The sequence below is a fragment of the Erpetoichthys calabaricus genome, chromosome 9, assembly GCF_900747795.2.
Source record: "Erpetoichthys calabaricus chromosome 9, fErpCal1.3, whole genome shotgun sequence".
Classification (NCBI taxonomy): domain Eukaryota; kingdom Metazoa; phylum Chordata; class Cladistia; order Polypteriformes; family Polypteridae; genus Erpetoichthys; species Erpetoichthys calabaricus.
The window spans coordinates 142,484,282-142,501,321 of record NC_041402.2 but is presented as its reverse complement, the minus strand read 5'-3'; the positions used below and the strand labels follow the sequence as shown (position 1 = coordinate 142,501,321).

At 39.9% G+C, this 17,040-nt stretch overlaps 1 protein-coding gene across 3 annotated transcripts in view; it reads right to left on the bottom strand.

Annotated features, from left to right (window-relative positions):
- Window positions 1–16,624, bottom strand: part of LOC114658181 (cystatin-like) — a 45,957-nt gene extending 29,333 nt beyond the window's left edge. The window contains exons 1-3 of one of the 3 annotated variants that reach the window (XM_028810272.2): window positions 16,361–16,620; window positions 5,205–5,330; window positions 3,248–3,561 (exon numbers count right to left, since the gene is read on the bottom strand). In XM_028810272.2, coding sequence (XP_028666105.1) covers window positions 3,484–3,561; window positions 5,205–5,330; window positions 16,361–16,573 — 417 coding nt within the window. In that variant the 5' untranslated portion in view covers window positions 16,574–16,620 and the 3' untranslated portion in view covers window positions 3,248–3,483. Of the gene's footprint in view, window positions 1–3,247; window positions 3,562–5,204; window positions 5,331–16,360 lie in introns of those variants that run through there. The other 2 variants (XM_051932115.1, XM_051932114.1) reach the window with 2 other exon arrangements.
- Window positions 16,625–17,040: the final 416 nt, after the last annotated feature.

Below are 17,040 nucleotides of genomic sequence, written 5' to 3'. Positions count from 1 at the left end.
ACTATGATGGCCATCCGTTGTGTGTGTGTGTGTGTGTGGGCGGTCTTTTCCTCTAGGGGTGGGGAATCGGAAGGGGGCGTCCTCAGGGTTAACCGACTGTGGGCAGGAAACTCTAAGTCAGAAGACCTGCGACCACCAAGAGGTGCGGACGGCAGGGTCTGCTACAGACTTGCCTGAACTTGTCCTCGGGAAAAGTGGGGGCGGGTTCAAGGAGGGGGCACCCATCCATCAAATAAAGTCTTGGCCATTTCCCGGGGTAAAAACAGGATGGGAGGGTTCAAGGAAGGGACAGATGTTTCCTGGTTTAAAAACAGGATGGGAGGGTTCAAGGAAGGACCGGACATCCGCCAAACGGATCTTGGCCGTTTCCTGGGGTAAAAACAGGATGGGAGGGTTCAAGGAAGGGACAGATGTTTCCTGGTTTAAAAACAGGATGGGAGGGTTCAAGGAAGGACCGGACATCCGGCCGGGAACACCGAAAGGGGGCGGGAGTTTATGACGTCAATCCCAAAAGGGGTGGGGCTTAACTCATCAATCATTTTTTGACAGAAGGTGCATGCATTATACTACTGAGCAACTTAAGTAAAATTAAAAAAACTTTGCTGTAATGCAAACTTTCATCATTTTCCCAAGTAATATTGTTTTTATGTATAAAAAATGTTTGAGATATATAGTAGATTGTTTGGGGTACAGGTTATCTACCATTCAGGTTTCTCTGTCATCTCTTTTAATCCTTTAAATTAATCCACTGCTTTAAAATTTACTGTAAATTTGGACAGAGCTACAAGTAGCAATTACCAGTGAAAAGTGCAATGGTTAATGGTTAACATAATATTTGGGTAAATAAGTCACTGCAATTCAGGAAGTACAGGTTATAGTTGAATGGTTCAGTTTTTTGACCATCTTATACAATTGAGAATCACTTCTAGTAATAATGCTAGGCTACATGCTAGTGATTGTTCATCTCACAGCCTACCTTGTAGAAAATATCAGTCAGTCAGTCATTGTCCAACCCGCTATATCCTAACACAGGGTCATGGGGGTCTGCTGGAGCCAATCCCAGGGCGCAAGGCAGGAACAAACCCCGGGCAGGGCGCCAAACCACTGCAGGGCACACACACACACTAGGAACAATTTAGGATCACCAATGCGCCTAACCTGCATGTCTTTGGACTGTGGGAGGAAACGGAACACCCAGAGGAAACCCACACAGACACAGGGAGAACATGTAAACTCTACGCAGGGAGGACCGGGGAAGCGAACCCAGGTCTCCCAACTGTAGAAAATATATCCTTTTCCAAACATAAAATATTCATTGTAAAAATTTTTTGATATTTCCAGTGGAGAGATAATCTATACATACTGTAATAAAGGCACAATTTAAATAGGTTTCATTAATGTTATCTTGGTGTTTTTAATGACAAAATCTCATTGATTGTGTTTTTTTTCCTGTATCAATGGTTGTAACTGTGTTAATAAGTTGTACATGTGCTCCAATAAATAAATTCTGATTTCTTAAATAATTTTTCTGTCCTTGTTTCCTTGTTTTTTTTTCCTAGTGAAACAAAAACTATAAGATAACTTACCGTTGATACTATATACAGTAATCCCTCGCTATATCGCGCTTCACCTTTCGCGGCTTCACTCCATCGCGGATTTTATATGTAAGCATATTTAAATATATATCGCGAATTTTTCGCTGCTTCGCGGGTTTCTGCGGACAATGGGTCTTTTAATTTCTGGTACATGCTTCCTCAGTTGGTTTGCCCAGTTGATTTCATACAAGGGACGCTATTGGCAGATGGCTGAGATGCTACCCGGCTTACTTTCTCTCTCTCTCTTGCGCTGACGTAGGTGGTGTGAGCAGGGGGGCTGTTCGCACACCTAGACGATACGGACGCTCGTCCAAAAATGCTGAAAGATTATCTTCACGTTTCTATCTTTTGTGCAGCTGCTTCCTGAAACGACATGCTGCACAGTGCTTCGCATATTTAAAAGCACGAAGGGCACGTATTGATTTTTTTATCTGTCTCTCTCTCTCTCTCTCTCTCTCCCTGCTCCTGACGGAGGGGGTGTGAGCTGCCGCCTTCAACAGCTTTGTGCCGCGGTGCTTCGCATACTTAACAGCCAAACAGCCCTATTGATTTGTTTGCTCCTTTGAAGAGGAAGATATGTTTGCATTCTTTTAATTGTGAGACTGAACTGTCATCTCTGTCTTGTCATGGAGCACAGTTTAAACTTTTGAAAAAGAGACAAATGTTTGTTTGCAGTGTTTGAATAACGTTCCTGTCTCTCTACAATCTCCTGTGTTTCTGCGCAAATCTGTGACCCAAGCATGACAATATAAAAATAACCATATAAACATGTGGTTTCTACTTCGCGGATTTTCTTATTTCACGGGTGGCTCTGGAACGCAACCCCCGCGATGGAGGAGGGATTACTGTATAGTATTTTATGACCAGACAATCAAACCGATTGGGACCTCTACAATTATATAATGGGAATTTTACAAAAGAAACTACAAGAACACAAAGCAATCACTTTTGCCTGCCTTATCAGGATCTTACGAAATATACTTAACAGTGGGGGGGTGGGGTGCAGCAGTAAAGTGGCTATCTATCTGTCTATCTATCTATCTATCTATCTATCTATCTATCTATCTATCTATCTATCTATCTATCTATCTATCTATCTATCTATCTATTATTCTGTGCAGTGTGGCATCCTAAATTAACTTCACTTTGGAACAGTCAGAGGTGGTACTCATTTACCGTTAAATAACAAGACCTTAGCAAAGTCTTGGGTTATTCACCTCTGTGCAGTGTGGCCTATTGACATGATGGTAAAACAACTTGTTATCATGAAGGATTCACGGGTCTTGTACTAAATATGTAACAACAAGAGAAATGTGTCTTAGTTAAGTCACCTTAGACCATTGCAAAGTGGAAATCACGAATTGTTCAATTTTAATCTAACTTTGGAAGAATGGTGACATATAGTCACCACAATATAGGTATTTTTTACTTTATAGTTTGGCTCCTAACACATAGATGTTAATTAGCAATTCAAATCTGGCCCAGAATGAGTTGGTGTCGGTTGATTTCCTGTCTTGTGTCGGATTCTGCTGAGATGTGCTTTCTGAACAGGACACTAAAGGAACAAGAACACCATCTATTTAGAATATGTATTGTACCACCTTCAAGTCTGGGCATTTTTATAGACCTCAGAAAAAAAAAGTCCATGCAGGTACATGATGGAGATGTTTTTATTTTAAAAGCAATGAATGATATGTCATTTGCAGAGAATAATTAAAAAAGTGTTTGTATGGAAATGGTATTTTTAAGAAAGACAGCAGACTGAATAAACATTTCCAAAGCATGAATCAATATTGACAGGTAACCTTCCTATAACTAAACTAATAGTACATTTAAAATCGCTGAACTCATACAAGTTGCCAGAAGTACATGCTGTTGATGTAGTTCTTTATGAGCATTCATTCACCAAGAGTTGAGTTGATTTAATCCAAGGGCGGCTCCAAACTTCAAATCTGCATCTGTAATTCTGGAATAAAAAGGCATAGCTGATACATCATCTCATACATTTTAATTACCGATCACAAAATATTCACTAAAATAAGATATTTTTTAAAAAGAAAGTTTCTGTGTTTTATGAATTGTTGAACATTAAAAGGCAGCTTTAAGAGAGAAGATAAGCCACAGACAGTATGGTGACGCAGTGCTGCTGCCTGACATATCCAGAATGATGACTTCAGATCCAGTATAAGAGTTGAATTTGAACCCTGGACCGATGTGCACCTATCGTGTGCTGTCTCATTTTCTTCTGAGCTTATGCTTAAAGGCTGAAGGTGTTATGTCATATTTTAAGGCATTGTTCTATTGTTATGCTCAGGCTAAGCTTCCTATTGATGAACCAAGAAGGAAACATATGGTTCAGAAGAAAAATGAACAATTCTAAAAAAAGGCACGTACTCCTAAGCTGAGAGGACTATAAATCAACCTAGTTGTGGCTATTTAAGGTCATGTTAGCAACTGGGTGTAACCAGTCATGTTAAAAAGTTTTATGATTATGTATGAATTCCTTGGAATTGTTATCTAATCGGTGAATTGTATAATAAAAGGGTGCTCTTTTCCTACACTGCACTTCCAAACTGCTTCATGAATGTCATTAGTTGGTATGATTTTGGGTCCTTAGAGACCGCCAGTGTTTATTTTCATCATTCGGTCCACTTCCAGCATTACTAGAGGAGTGTCCTCTGAGGTCAGGACCCAAGCATAACTGAAGTGATGGGTTGAAAGGATGGCTACAAGTGCAAATCCTTATCCAATCTGCAGATACCAAATCTCTGAAGTATTCAAACTTTATCATTGTGCTCTTTTCATGCATTTACTTTCGGCTTTTACTGTCTTGTTCTTTTGCAGCCGAAAGAAGAAGAAGAATTGTCTCTTGTATTGGGCTTTGGGTTTCATTTACCTTATATAGTTTACACCTTTCTGTTTTGTTTTGTTTTTCTTTAAGACACATCTCCCGGTTTTTGCTCACAAAGTGTATCTGCCAGTTCACTGACAGAACAATGGGGCGGGAGGTGAGCCGATGATAACAGCTGAGCAGCAGTTCAAAAGTGCTGCGCAGAGACTTCAATTATCAGTTTGTGCTACTCCGTACCAGCAGTTAAAGTGTGCATGCAGATGACCCCCACCAGACCCACAGATCCTCAATTCACATGACCTGTACACTTTGTGATGGATATACAGCTAATTTAACATGTGTCACAAATGGTTCTGTATGTTGGCACCTGACTGCATTTGCACTTACTGAAGATATTTTAGCTGAAATAACCTTACTGATATTTTAAGTAAATAAATATACTTACTGCAGGTTAAAAAAACATCCAAATTGCCCCAGGCCATTTTCTCATCCATGATATACATGAATAGAAAATAAGTAGTAATGCTTTTTTGTCTAAAAAGGTGAAGAAATCCATCTTAAGATGAATGAGCAACCTCATTTATCAGTAACTGTTGCCTGACCCATTAAATATGGTCCTTGAAAATATATCAGAAAATCACACTGACCGCAAGGTATAGCAAAATATTACAGATGACTTTCTGGAGTTAAAAGCACATGGCACTCTCATGGGCCATTAGGTGATAATAAGCACCAACGCCTAACATTCAAGATTATACCTTAGCATTCTGAGGACCTCTTTGGAAAGGACACTTGTTTATTGAATTCTGGGTAGTAAGGTCTTCTTTTTTACATGTGGTTCGCCCAATCTTAGCTTCTATTATGTACTTCATTCCTGAAACCACCTGGAAAAAAAAACATAGGTAGCCAAATGTATTTAATCAACAACACTGCTTATTACATTGTTATTCTGCACATTTCTGGTTCATTGAAGCAACATAAACACACCTAAAAACATAGATTGTATTATTGGATTTATTATTATTAGAACCTATTGTTTATTAAACGAACAATTAAAATGAGATAAAATAGTTTTATTTGCAAAAAGTACAGCAATTGTCTGGCTGGACTTTTTAATAATATTGTCATCATCATTTTACTTTACTCACCTCACTACATTTCATCAGCACACTTGCTGCTTAGACTTTCTAATAAAGAAGTTTTTCAAATGTTAGACATACACTGCCGTAGGCCAAGTTAGCACTGCAGTGTTATTGTCAGTTACAGCAAATTAAATGTAGTGTGTAAAAAAAAGGTAAATAAGAAATTATGGGCCACTTTTTAAAAAGAAAATCAAAGAAAAACTAGCAAGTAGTGTATCTTCAAAGGAAAATATAAATCTAGGAAACATGAGGTTTTGTTCACAGCATTCTGAGTTTTGCTAGTAAATATAAAGATGGCCTTTATTATCCCAAATAGGTCCTTTTGACAAGAATTTCTGTCAAATAATTGCCCAAAGCTGTCTCGTTTGAAAAGACATTTGAACAAAATCATTCAACTGATGTCAGGAAACAGGTTGACATCTTCTAAAGATGAGCAGCACTGGTAGTGAAACAAGACAGGCGTCTTTCTTTACATCATATTGCATTTTTCATGCAAAGGAATGACACGCAACTGGAGAAGACCTGATATCACTGGTGATCGAATACATTCTTTGGGAATTGCTTGGCATGGAAGGTGCCTGCAAAATTGACACTGTTCCTTTGTCAGATAGGAAATGTGTAGACGAATATATGTGTTGTGGCTGACAATGTAACATTGCAAGTACCTGAACAAAAGCAGAGATGTAGCTAATGCAGCACAGCTAATTGCCTGTGTTTGACAGAGATGGGAAATTTGTCAAACAGCTTCTGCATAGAAACTAAGGGAAGAACTACAGGCCAGGAAATTTTTTAAATTTTGGATGCATTCATGCAAGCAAATTCAGTTTACTGGTCTCTTTGCATGGGACCAGTAGAACCAACCACAAGAACTTTGTTTTCAGGATCCAATGAGTTCCTGTACGATGCTGGCTGTGAGACACTTGTGGTCCCTGGCCACTTTCATGTATTGTGTTCCCACTGCACAACAGAAAGTGTAACCCTTATACAAAATATGAAGTTTTCAGTATGTTTGGGGGTTTATGGGGGACCCCCTCCACTTACTGTTTCGAAGCGACCATGACTTCAGGGGGCAGACTATTGTTTAGATGCAGTGCCTGGCACACTGCACAAGGGAGATAGCTATAAAGAGTGATGCAATGCGAAGTGTGACACAATCGGTATTCACAGGGGAACTCCCCTCTTTATTGCTTAGAAGTGATTTTGAACTTACAGGGGAGTTTATTGCTTTGATGTGGTGCATGGCGAGCTGCACCACTGAGGCAGCTATGAAGAGTGATGTGGCACACCATCTTCACCAATAAAAAAGGGATGAACGTATTCCTATTAGTTATTTCCTGTTGATTATTTCTACCTGATTGTAGGCAGTAGACCGCCAAATATCTTTAGTGCTGCTTATATTACAACTGTCAAAAAATCAAATCATTAACAGGTGAAACACTAAATTTTGTGTGTGTGGACACCAACAAGCCTCAGAAGTGATCCCTGGCCTTGGGTCAGCTCACTAATCTGAAAGAAAGAGTGAGGTAGAGCTGGGCAGAGTGTATAAGCAAGCAAAATAAGCAACTGTGAGCACATGGAGCCACAGACCACCTGAGCGCGGTGATGGAAGCACCCACTGACGCCGCCAACAGTCTTTTTTAGGACAACTGACTACCAGACAGATGTAAAGTGGCTAATTCCATTCTTTTATTTCTCTTACCTCCTCGGGTTGTTACAATATCAAAGCAAACAGTTTAAGAGCAATCTTATGTAGCAGTACTCATTGATTATGGCACAAGAGAGTGCTGATGTGTTGCATTTTTATTAATGCATGTTCTCTTAACTCCGTACATGTGACAGTCTGGTAAAATACCTTGAAAACTGGCAGTGCTGAATGGGTGATTGACACTTAAAATGAGCTCTGCATTCCACAAACACCTGGAATAGTCATATTACACTTTACAAATAAAGGGTCAAGAAGGCAGGCACCCAGGGAGCCATGGGGAAAAAAGAGAGGGATGGTCACAGACGGAATGATTGGGAACTATGGAAGAGTAAACAGGATTTCACAAACAGCTCCTTTCAGTAATTGTTATTTTACATGGCATTCCCCAGATAGATAGAATAAAAAAGAATTGTAAATGTAGAACTGAGTTTCAGTAAGGGTGCTGCTAATCCAGATATTCATGATGGCTAATAATGTGAAACAGGGTGACCTGATGGCAAACAGTACAGAGTAATAGGGATTGTGTAAGAGAGGTGAAAAAGAGAGTGCAGGCAGGCTGGAATGGGTGGAGAAGAGTGTCAGGAGTAATTTGTGACAGACGGGTATCAGCAAGAGTGAAAGGGAAGGTCTACAGGACAGTAGTGAGACCAGCTATGTTATATGGGCTGGAGACGGTGGCACTGACCAGAAAGCAGGAAACAGAGCTGGAGGTGACAGAGTTACAGATGCTAAGATTTGCATTGGGTGTGACGAGGATGGACAGGATTAGAAATGAGTACATTAGAGGGTCAGCTCAAATTGGACGGTTGGGAGACAAAGTCAGAGAGGCAAGATTGCATTGGTTTAGACATGTGCAGAGGAGAGATGCTGGGTATATTGGGAGAAGGATGCTAAGGATAGAGCTGCCAGAGAAGAGGAAAAGAGGAAGGCCTAAGCAAAGGTTTATGGATGTGGTGAAAGAGGACATGCAGGTGATGGGTGTAACAGAACGAGATGCAGAGGACAGAAAGATATGGAAGAAGATGATCTGCTGTGGCAAGCCCTAACAGGAGCAGCCGAAAGAAGAAGAAGAGGGTGACCTGATGGTGCCATGCCTGGCACTCTTCTGTCCTTCTGGTGCACAGTAAGTGGCAGTAAGATGCTAGAAACACAGAGGCAGAACATCGTGAAAATTGGAGTGAATGAGCTGAGATGCTGGAATAGCGGATGTACAGTATACAATGTAAATATGCTTTTAGAAATGTACTTTTTTCGTCCGTTTATAGGAGATGGACGTCTGAAGCAGAGCTCCGCTAGCAGCGGCTTTATTTTCCCACGTATTTCATATTATTTAGAGGTATCCTGTATTTAACCCGACCAAGGAACTTCCACTACAATATACAAGCATGAGTAACAAGAAGAAAAGTCAGAAAGAACCGGAAAAGAAACTTAAAGCTGTATCAAAGTCTGGACAGACTTCCGGCCTGAGTGCAAGTGCAAGGTATGGCCTCACGGAGACTGACCTGGAACAGGCAGACGAATGCGCAGAATTCCTTGGACCCCGCTCCATTGTATCGTCTCCAGTCGAGAGTGAAAATGGGAGCGAAGGTGCAAGTGATACAGGTCACGACGGATCGCTGATTTCTGAGGATCATTCGAGACTAGAAAGGGCTCTGCAGGACGTGCTCTCATCTACTCATCGCGAGCCTGTAACCGGAGCTGCATTTCCACTTGCGGAGCACGAAAGCCGAAGCGAACTGTCCGAACTGAAAGAGATGATCGCTACACTGGCCACTGCCATGGTTACGGCCATGAATGAGCTTAAGAAAGACAACACGAATGATCTTAAGAAGGTGACCATTGAGCTCAAGAAGGATAACAAAGATAAGGAAACATGTCTATTTAAACGTTTTGACGTGAACTTTAAAGGCATGTTGGAGAAATTAGTGGAACACATTAAAGAAACTAATTCCAAACTGAAAAAGCTTGATGACCAGATTAATGACGTTTCAGATCAGCTGGAAGACGTTAAGCAGGGACTCACGGCTCGAGTGGAAACAGCGGAACAACTGGCATCTAACGCCGATGAAAAAGACACAGCTGCGAACTCGGAATGCAAAAAACTTGGAGACAGACTTGCAGCCCTGGAGGATGGGTGCAGAAGAAATAATATAAGAATTGAGGGTATACCTGAGAAACGAGAAAGCTCAAGCCCAGTGAAATTTGCAGTAGAATTACTGTCTAAAATAATTGGAGATGACTTTAAACTCGACATTGAGATAGCCACGGCTTATCGCACAAAGATACCAAGCGCCTTTAAACCTAGGTCTTTTATTGTCCGCTTTGAGCGACTACGATGTAAGCTTGATGTGATGGCACTTCTTAGACGCAAGCAAGAGATTATATTCGAAAATAATCTTATTCGTATTTTTCCCGACTTCTCACCATCAACAGCTGCAAAACGCAGATCCTACATCGACATTAAAAAGTTGCTACGGAAAGCCGATATCAAATACAGCCTCTTGTATCCCGGCAAACTAAAAGTGGAAGTTCAAGATCAACATCATATTTTCTTAAGCAAAGAAGAAGCTGAAAAAGAACTAAAGAAGCTGTTTCCGACACTTTTTTGAAAGTTAATAAGTTGAAAAGTTGAAAGTTAATAAGGAGCCGTATTCTATCAAGGCACGGGAAGGACCTATAATCTGCTCTCTGGATCCATATTTAAGGAGACTGGTATTATAATTATACATCCCTTTTTTTTTTTTTTTCTTTTTTTTTCTTTATCTGGACTTTATATGTTTATGTTTTAATCAGAGTTGTAGAGTTATAGAGTTATAGACGTGAGTGTGAAAATGTGAAAGTAATTTAAAGTAGGATTCGTTTTTTTTTTTTTTTCTCTTCTTTTTTTTTTTTTATTTTACTATACCTTAAAGTAGACTGTTTAACTTCATACCCTTGGTTTATTGCTTTTTCTACTATTTATACTATTACCATTATACTATTACAGTAGGAATTACCAGGTTTATCCTAGACTAGTTTTTAAAATCATTCCCAGGGTTGTTTTCTTTCTTTCTTTCTTTTTTTTTTTTTTTTTTTCTTTTAATCTTAATATCTTAATTTATAAGCGCTGAAGATTATTTCAAGCTTAAATATTGTTAATGAGAACATCTTCGGCAGATAGTATTAAGAATTTAACTGCAAAAGATATCTCTGTTTTAATTCTCTAACGCCGCTGTGGGGTGGGGTTTGTTTTGTTTTGGACGTGCTCTGTCTCTTCGTATGTCAGAGGACTGGAACATCGCGAAGTGGGATCTAGCCTCATGTGGGGAGGCAAAATGGGGGGGTGGGGGGATAAAGGGGGGAGAGAAGGAGAGCAGGTTATATTTAATCTATTCTTGTAATTTTTATAATTATAAATATCAATGCAACAATAAGCTAAAATGCAATAACTCATGGGGAATCTTGAAACTAAGATTAAAACTGCCATATTACCAATTAAAACTATAAATGACATTAAAAACTCAGAATCAATGTCTCCATGATGGGACAGTTAACTTTGTGAGCTGGAATGTTAAAGGCCTGAATCACGAATTAAAGAGAAAGAAAGTATGCTCTCACCTAACAGGCTTAAACGCTAAAATAGTATTTTTACAGGAGACCCACTTACTAACCAAGGATCAGTTCAGACTACAAAAAGACTGGACTGGCCAAATGTTCCATTCTAGCTTTATAAAGAAAACTAGAGGGGTGGGAATTCTCATACATAGAACAGTTCCATTTGTAGCATCAGATGTAGTGTCGGACCCTGAAGGGAGATATGTGATGGTCATGGGCAACTTATATAACAGTAAAATGATTTTGATAAATGTTTATGCACCCAATGTTGATGATAAGGAATTCATGCAAAATCTATTTGCATCCATTCCCAATGTGAACACTCATAAAATTATAATGGCTGGGGACTTTAATTGTGTTTTAAATCCACTCTTAGATAGGACTCCTGTGACAGGGGGGACGACATCTAATACTGCAAAGATAATTACACAGTTTTTGAATGATCACAACTTATCAGACCCCTGGAGGTTTCTTAACCCAAACTCAAGAACATATTCGTTCTGTTCACCAGTGCATTATAGCTACTCAAGAATTGATTATTTTTTTATAGATAATAATTTCCTGCCTACAATTAAATCATGCAAATATGACACAATTGTTATCTCTGACCATGCCCCTCTAGTCTTGGAGCTAAAATCATTAAGCCCCTCACACTCACCTCGCAGATGGCGTCTTAACCCTCTTTTATTGGCAGACGAGAACTGTACAGAATTTATATCCAAACAAATCAGCTTCTTCCTAGAGACAAACACGTCCACAGAGGTTTCTGCAGGAACACTCTGGGAAACTCTAAAGGCCTTCTTAAGAGGACAGATTATTTCATATCTTTCCCACAGAAATAAATTAGAAACCAAGAAAGTATCAGAGCTAAGAAATGAAATTACTAGAATAGATGAAGAACAAGCCAGGCGTCCAAATGAAGTTCTCCACAGGAAAAGGCATGCCCTACATACAGAACTTAACATCTTAACAACTAAAGAAACTGAACAACTTATTTATAAGTCTAGACAGCATTACTATGAACACGGAGAAAAAGCTAATAAGCTTTTAGCTCAACAAATTCATAAACAAGAAGTTCACAATGCAATACCAGTAATCACCAACAAGAATGGAGAAGAAATCATCGACCATAATAAAATAATGCACACATTTAGAGATTACTATAAGTCTTTATATTCCACTGAGCCCAAAGAAGACAACACACAATCTAATGCATTTCTGGATAATTCACAAATACCATAAATAGATGCTTTAAGTGCTGAGGAACTGGATAAACCTCTAACGCTAACAGAATTACTAGACGCTATAAAGTCACTACAAAGCGGGAAATCATCAGGCCCTGATGGTTACCCCGTAGAGTTTTATAAGAAATTCTCCACTCAGCTAGCTCCACTCTTATTGGCAACATTTACAGAAGCTAGAGACAGCTAGATTTCCCCCACCTTGCACCCTCCACAATGCTGGAAAAAATACTGCTCAATTTCGATGAAACAAACACTATTTCCGCAATATATAAAATCTTATTAGAGTCCCTACCTTTCAAAGATCCAAGAGGACATTGGGAAGAAGATCTCTTAATCAATATATCAGAAAAGGAGTGGAAGGTAGCAAAGCAGAGAATTCACTCGAGTTCTATATGCGCAAAGCATAGAATTATTTAACTAAAAATTATATATCGAGCCCATCTGTCTCTCTTAAAACTGTCCAAAATGTTTCCAGGGCAGGATCCAACCTGTGAGCGCTGCAACCAAGCTCCTGCCTCACTGGGTCACATGTTTTGGGCCTGCACTAATCTAAAATCATTTTGGACAAAAATTTTTAAGTGCCTCTCAGACAGCCTTGGTATCACAATCCCTCCTAACCCATTAACAGCTGTGTTCGGTGTTCTTCCAGATGGACTTGAATTGGAGAAGGACAAGCAAACGGTGATTGCATTCAGTACACTTTTGGCACGCAGACTTATTTTGTTAAATTGGAAGAATCCTAATTCTCCTCTTATAAGTCAGTGGGAAACCGATGTTTTATATTATTTGAAATTGGAAAAAATCAAATTTTCAGTTAGAGGATCTGTACAACATTTTTTCAAAACATGGCAGGATTTAATCAATATCCATATTACTAACCGAGAATGCTAAACCGGATGATGGACGCAGGCACATCCGGCCATGGGCCGTAGCTGCAAAAAGACGTACTGCGCAGGCGCAAGAAAGGGCGGACGGGATACACACCAAGAGGGGGATTTAACAAGCCCCTGGAACACAAAAAAAAAGAACACAAAACCGCCCCACACACCCTACAAGCAACGGACGGGACACACACAAAGAGGGGGATTCAACAAGCCCCTGGAACACAAAACGAAAGAAGACGCTCGCTCAACAACAATCCTCACCCACACCCCCCCCCCCCCCAATCAATAAGAAGTGACACCCAAAGCCACATATCTAAAGGAAACGTCCATATTAAACATACGTCATCTCAAAACCTTCACACTAGGCAGCATAGGTGGATCTCATTAAAATAAAGCACTATTAACCGTTCAACTGGAGAAAAGGCTCCATATTAACAGTGAGTACGATCCTACTAAATACTTATCCATATTTCGCACGCTGAGGAACAAACAAGTCATGCATACACGGTCACGGGTACAAAACTATTCGGATCGGATAACGGAACAAAACACACGAACACGAATGAAACAAAAAGAATACACGGCGGCGCATACAATGCGCTTCGGAAAATACGTGAGAAAAAATGTCTCGGATCAAAAAACGCAAAGCTCAAGTAACCCCGTTACAGAGACGTGCCCAAATGAACAGACACATTGAACGTAGATGCATACAGCGCGCGTCTCAAAGTGCTGCATCAAAACAAGCACGATTTCAAAAGAAAGAGCTTGCGTCTCAGACATACAAAAAAGGGAGCAAAGCAACGCGCATATGACCGGCCAGAAAACAAGCAAGCAGGACTCAAAAAATAGAAAGCTCAACTGACCGACATACAAAAACGGACAAGGCACGATACAAACAATGCACGACGTAGAGTGAAACGGACTTTGCGCAAAGCGGAGGCGGATCAATTAAAACTCAAAAATAGCGCGTCACAAATAATGGACATGCAACAACGCGGCACTCAAACACCACAAGCAAAACATGCCCGTCGCAGACATCAACACCAGACGTCTGCTAAACTCTTACGCCAGTTGGCTGACAACGCTTTCAATAATGAGTCCACTATTGAGGAAAATTCATTGGGATTAATGAATGTCATTTGCAATCATTGTCATTCACTTAACTTCACAGAAGAAACAACTGGCAATACAAATAATGAATTTACACGTTGTTGTCAAAAGGGGCAGATTAGACTGCCTCCTTTACATTCATATCCGGAATATCTACAGAAGCTTCTAACTAAGGATGTGCCTGAAAGTAAAAACTTTATGAACTACATTAGATCCTACAATAGTTCATTTGCTTTTGCATCTACCAGAGAACATAACAGGACACCAAAAGGCAATGGCCCATACTGCTTTCGCATATGTGGTTAACACAACGCACTATATTATGTCCAAAAAATATTAATGTTAATCACATTATTAACCAGGTCATTTCATTACTTCCTGGAGAGACACGGCTCTTTCTAAGCTCTGACAAAGTTGACTCTGATGACGACAATGAACATCTGAATTTCCCATTAGAATATTTGAACACTATTAACCCGGATGGATGACCACAACACAACCTTACCCTTAAAAACGGAACAATAATCATGCTATTAAGAAACCTTAACACTAAACAGGGTTTATGCAATGGCACACGGTTAGTCGTCAACACCATAACACACGATGTTATTCAAGCAACAGTTCTTTCAGATTCACATGCTAACAATACTGTTCTCATTCTTGGAATTGACCTTACGAGTTCTGACCTAGAATTACCTTTTACATTGAAACACCGACAGTTCCCCATTAAACCTGCATTTGCCATGACCAGCAAAAAATCACAAGAACAAACCATGGACAAGGTTGGCATCTACCTCTCTGAACCCGTTTTTGGACATGCACAACTTTATTTTGCCTTCTCATGTGTTCGACGTTCATCTCACAATAAAGTTAAAATTAAAAATGATCCATGCCAAGGAAAACTCATTCAAAGACAAGACACCATCTTTACTACTAATGTTGTATACAGAGAAATATTCCAATAAAACATTACTCTATGCCAAACACTCTATTTTGTATTTATATAGGCATCATCCAAACCTGCACACTATTCTATATCTAATTCATACATCTCACTCTTTGTCATGCCCCAACGCCAGGGGTTGGCGAGCGAAGCGAGCAGGGGGCGGAGCCCCCTAGTTATTTTAGAATAAGAGAAATAACTATTATTGCATTTAACTCCCTTCTCCATCTCTTATTTACATAGATATTTACTTCTCCCTTTCTTTTGTTTAATGTTGCCTTATTAAAAAGCCTAAAGCAATTTTCCTTTAGCTAAGCTCTCCTTCTCAGGGGTGGGGTTTGATTTGTCTTCAAATTTGTTGGGTTATAAATTGATCTGTTTGTATGGAATGATTACAATGAAAATTAATAAAATAAAAATATTTAAAAAAATTAAAAAAAAAAAAAAGAAATGTACTTTTTATATGGCAAAATTACATTCTGTTATTAACACAGTTCAAGAAGTTTACTGTTACAAATGCCTAAAGTAAGAATTACATGAAAATAAAATACTGTCAAAAACTAATAAATAATTAATAAATATAAACACATGACATGATCTTACTAGGGCGGCACGGTGGCGCAGTGGTAGCGCTGCTGCCTCGCAGTTAGGAGACCCGGGTTCGCTTCCCGGGTCCACCCTGCGTGGAGTTTGCATGTTCTCCCCGTGTCTGCGTGGGTTTCCTCCGGGCGCTCCGGTTTCCTCCCAAAGTCCAAAGACATGCAGGTTAGGTGGATTGGCGATTCTAAATTGGCCCTAGTGTGTGCTTGGTGTGTGGGTGTGTTTGTGTGTGTCCTGTGGTGGGTTGGCACCCTGCCCAGGATTGGTCCCCTGCCTTGTGCCCTGTGTTGGCTGGGATTGGCTCCAGCAGACCCCCGTGACCCTGTGTTCGGATTCAGCGGGTTGGAAAATGGATGGATGGATGATCTTACTACTCACAAAGTCAGTCCTGTAACTAAAAATGAAAATATTTTTGTAGCGAAATAGCAGTTCTCTTAAATGTTTAGCACGGTAAAGGAATAATAACAACGGAGCATACTAGTGATTTGATTCTTGCGTGGCATTGGAAGCCTTGAACTGTCACGTTATCATGTGAAAAACTGTCACAAAAAGTAGAACTGTCTCTTTGGTGCATTTAGATGTAACCTGTATGTAAAAAAAATTAAATTAAATTATAAATTAAAACTAAAAAATATCTTAAAACAAGAAAAATGCAGTTTAGAATAAAGGGAGCAACTGAGCATTTCACTAACCTGATACTTAGCGCTGATGATCTTGGCCAGTTTGTACGCGAAAGTGTCATCGGACGCCTTATTGTGCTCACTTACGGCAAACTTCACAGCCTTTTGAAATTCTTTGTCAGCCGGGTCGATATTATTTATGCCCCCGGGTAAACCCAGCTGAGACCGGGTTGTCTTTGCTGCGAAGAGCAAGAAAAGAAGGCAGGCGACAGCCGACAGATTCATTTTTGCTTTGGACTATTCGGCAGTGATCCGAGTAAGAGGATTATAAACAGCGACCTCGCCCGGGTGGGTTGGGTTAACTGAGAAATGTACTGGCATGTCCGGACCGCTACAAGAAACGGCGCAAAGGTATTTGAATCGGGGGGTGGCGAGATCTGAACAAGAGCCTGGCGATAATACATTCTTATATTGTGGCAGGTTGGTAGCGGTGGGCATTTTAAAAATAGAGACTTACTGTTGCCCTAAAGACCGTTGTTTGATATGTGCACATATAGAGGAGAGGGACACAAACATATTTAGCAAAATTATGAGAATCACCATGAGAGCTCGTCACAAAAATGACACGAGTTTTATTTAAAGCTACAAAAAGTCTCGAATTTAGCAACCTGCCATTGCAAACAGCATAAGAAACACTGCTCTGCTCCCGATTAACTGTTCATTATGGGCTACCAATATAGAGAAATGAGTGG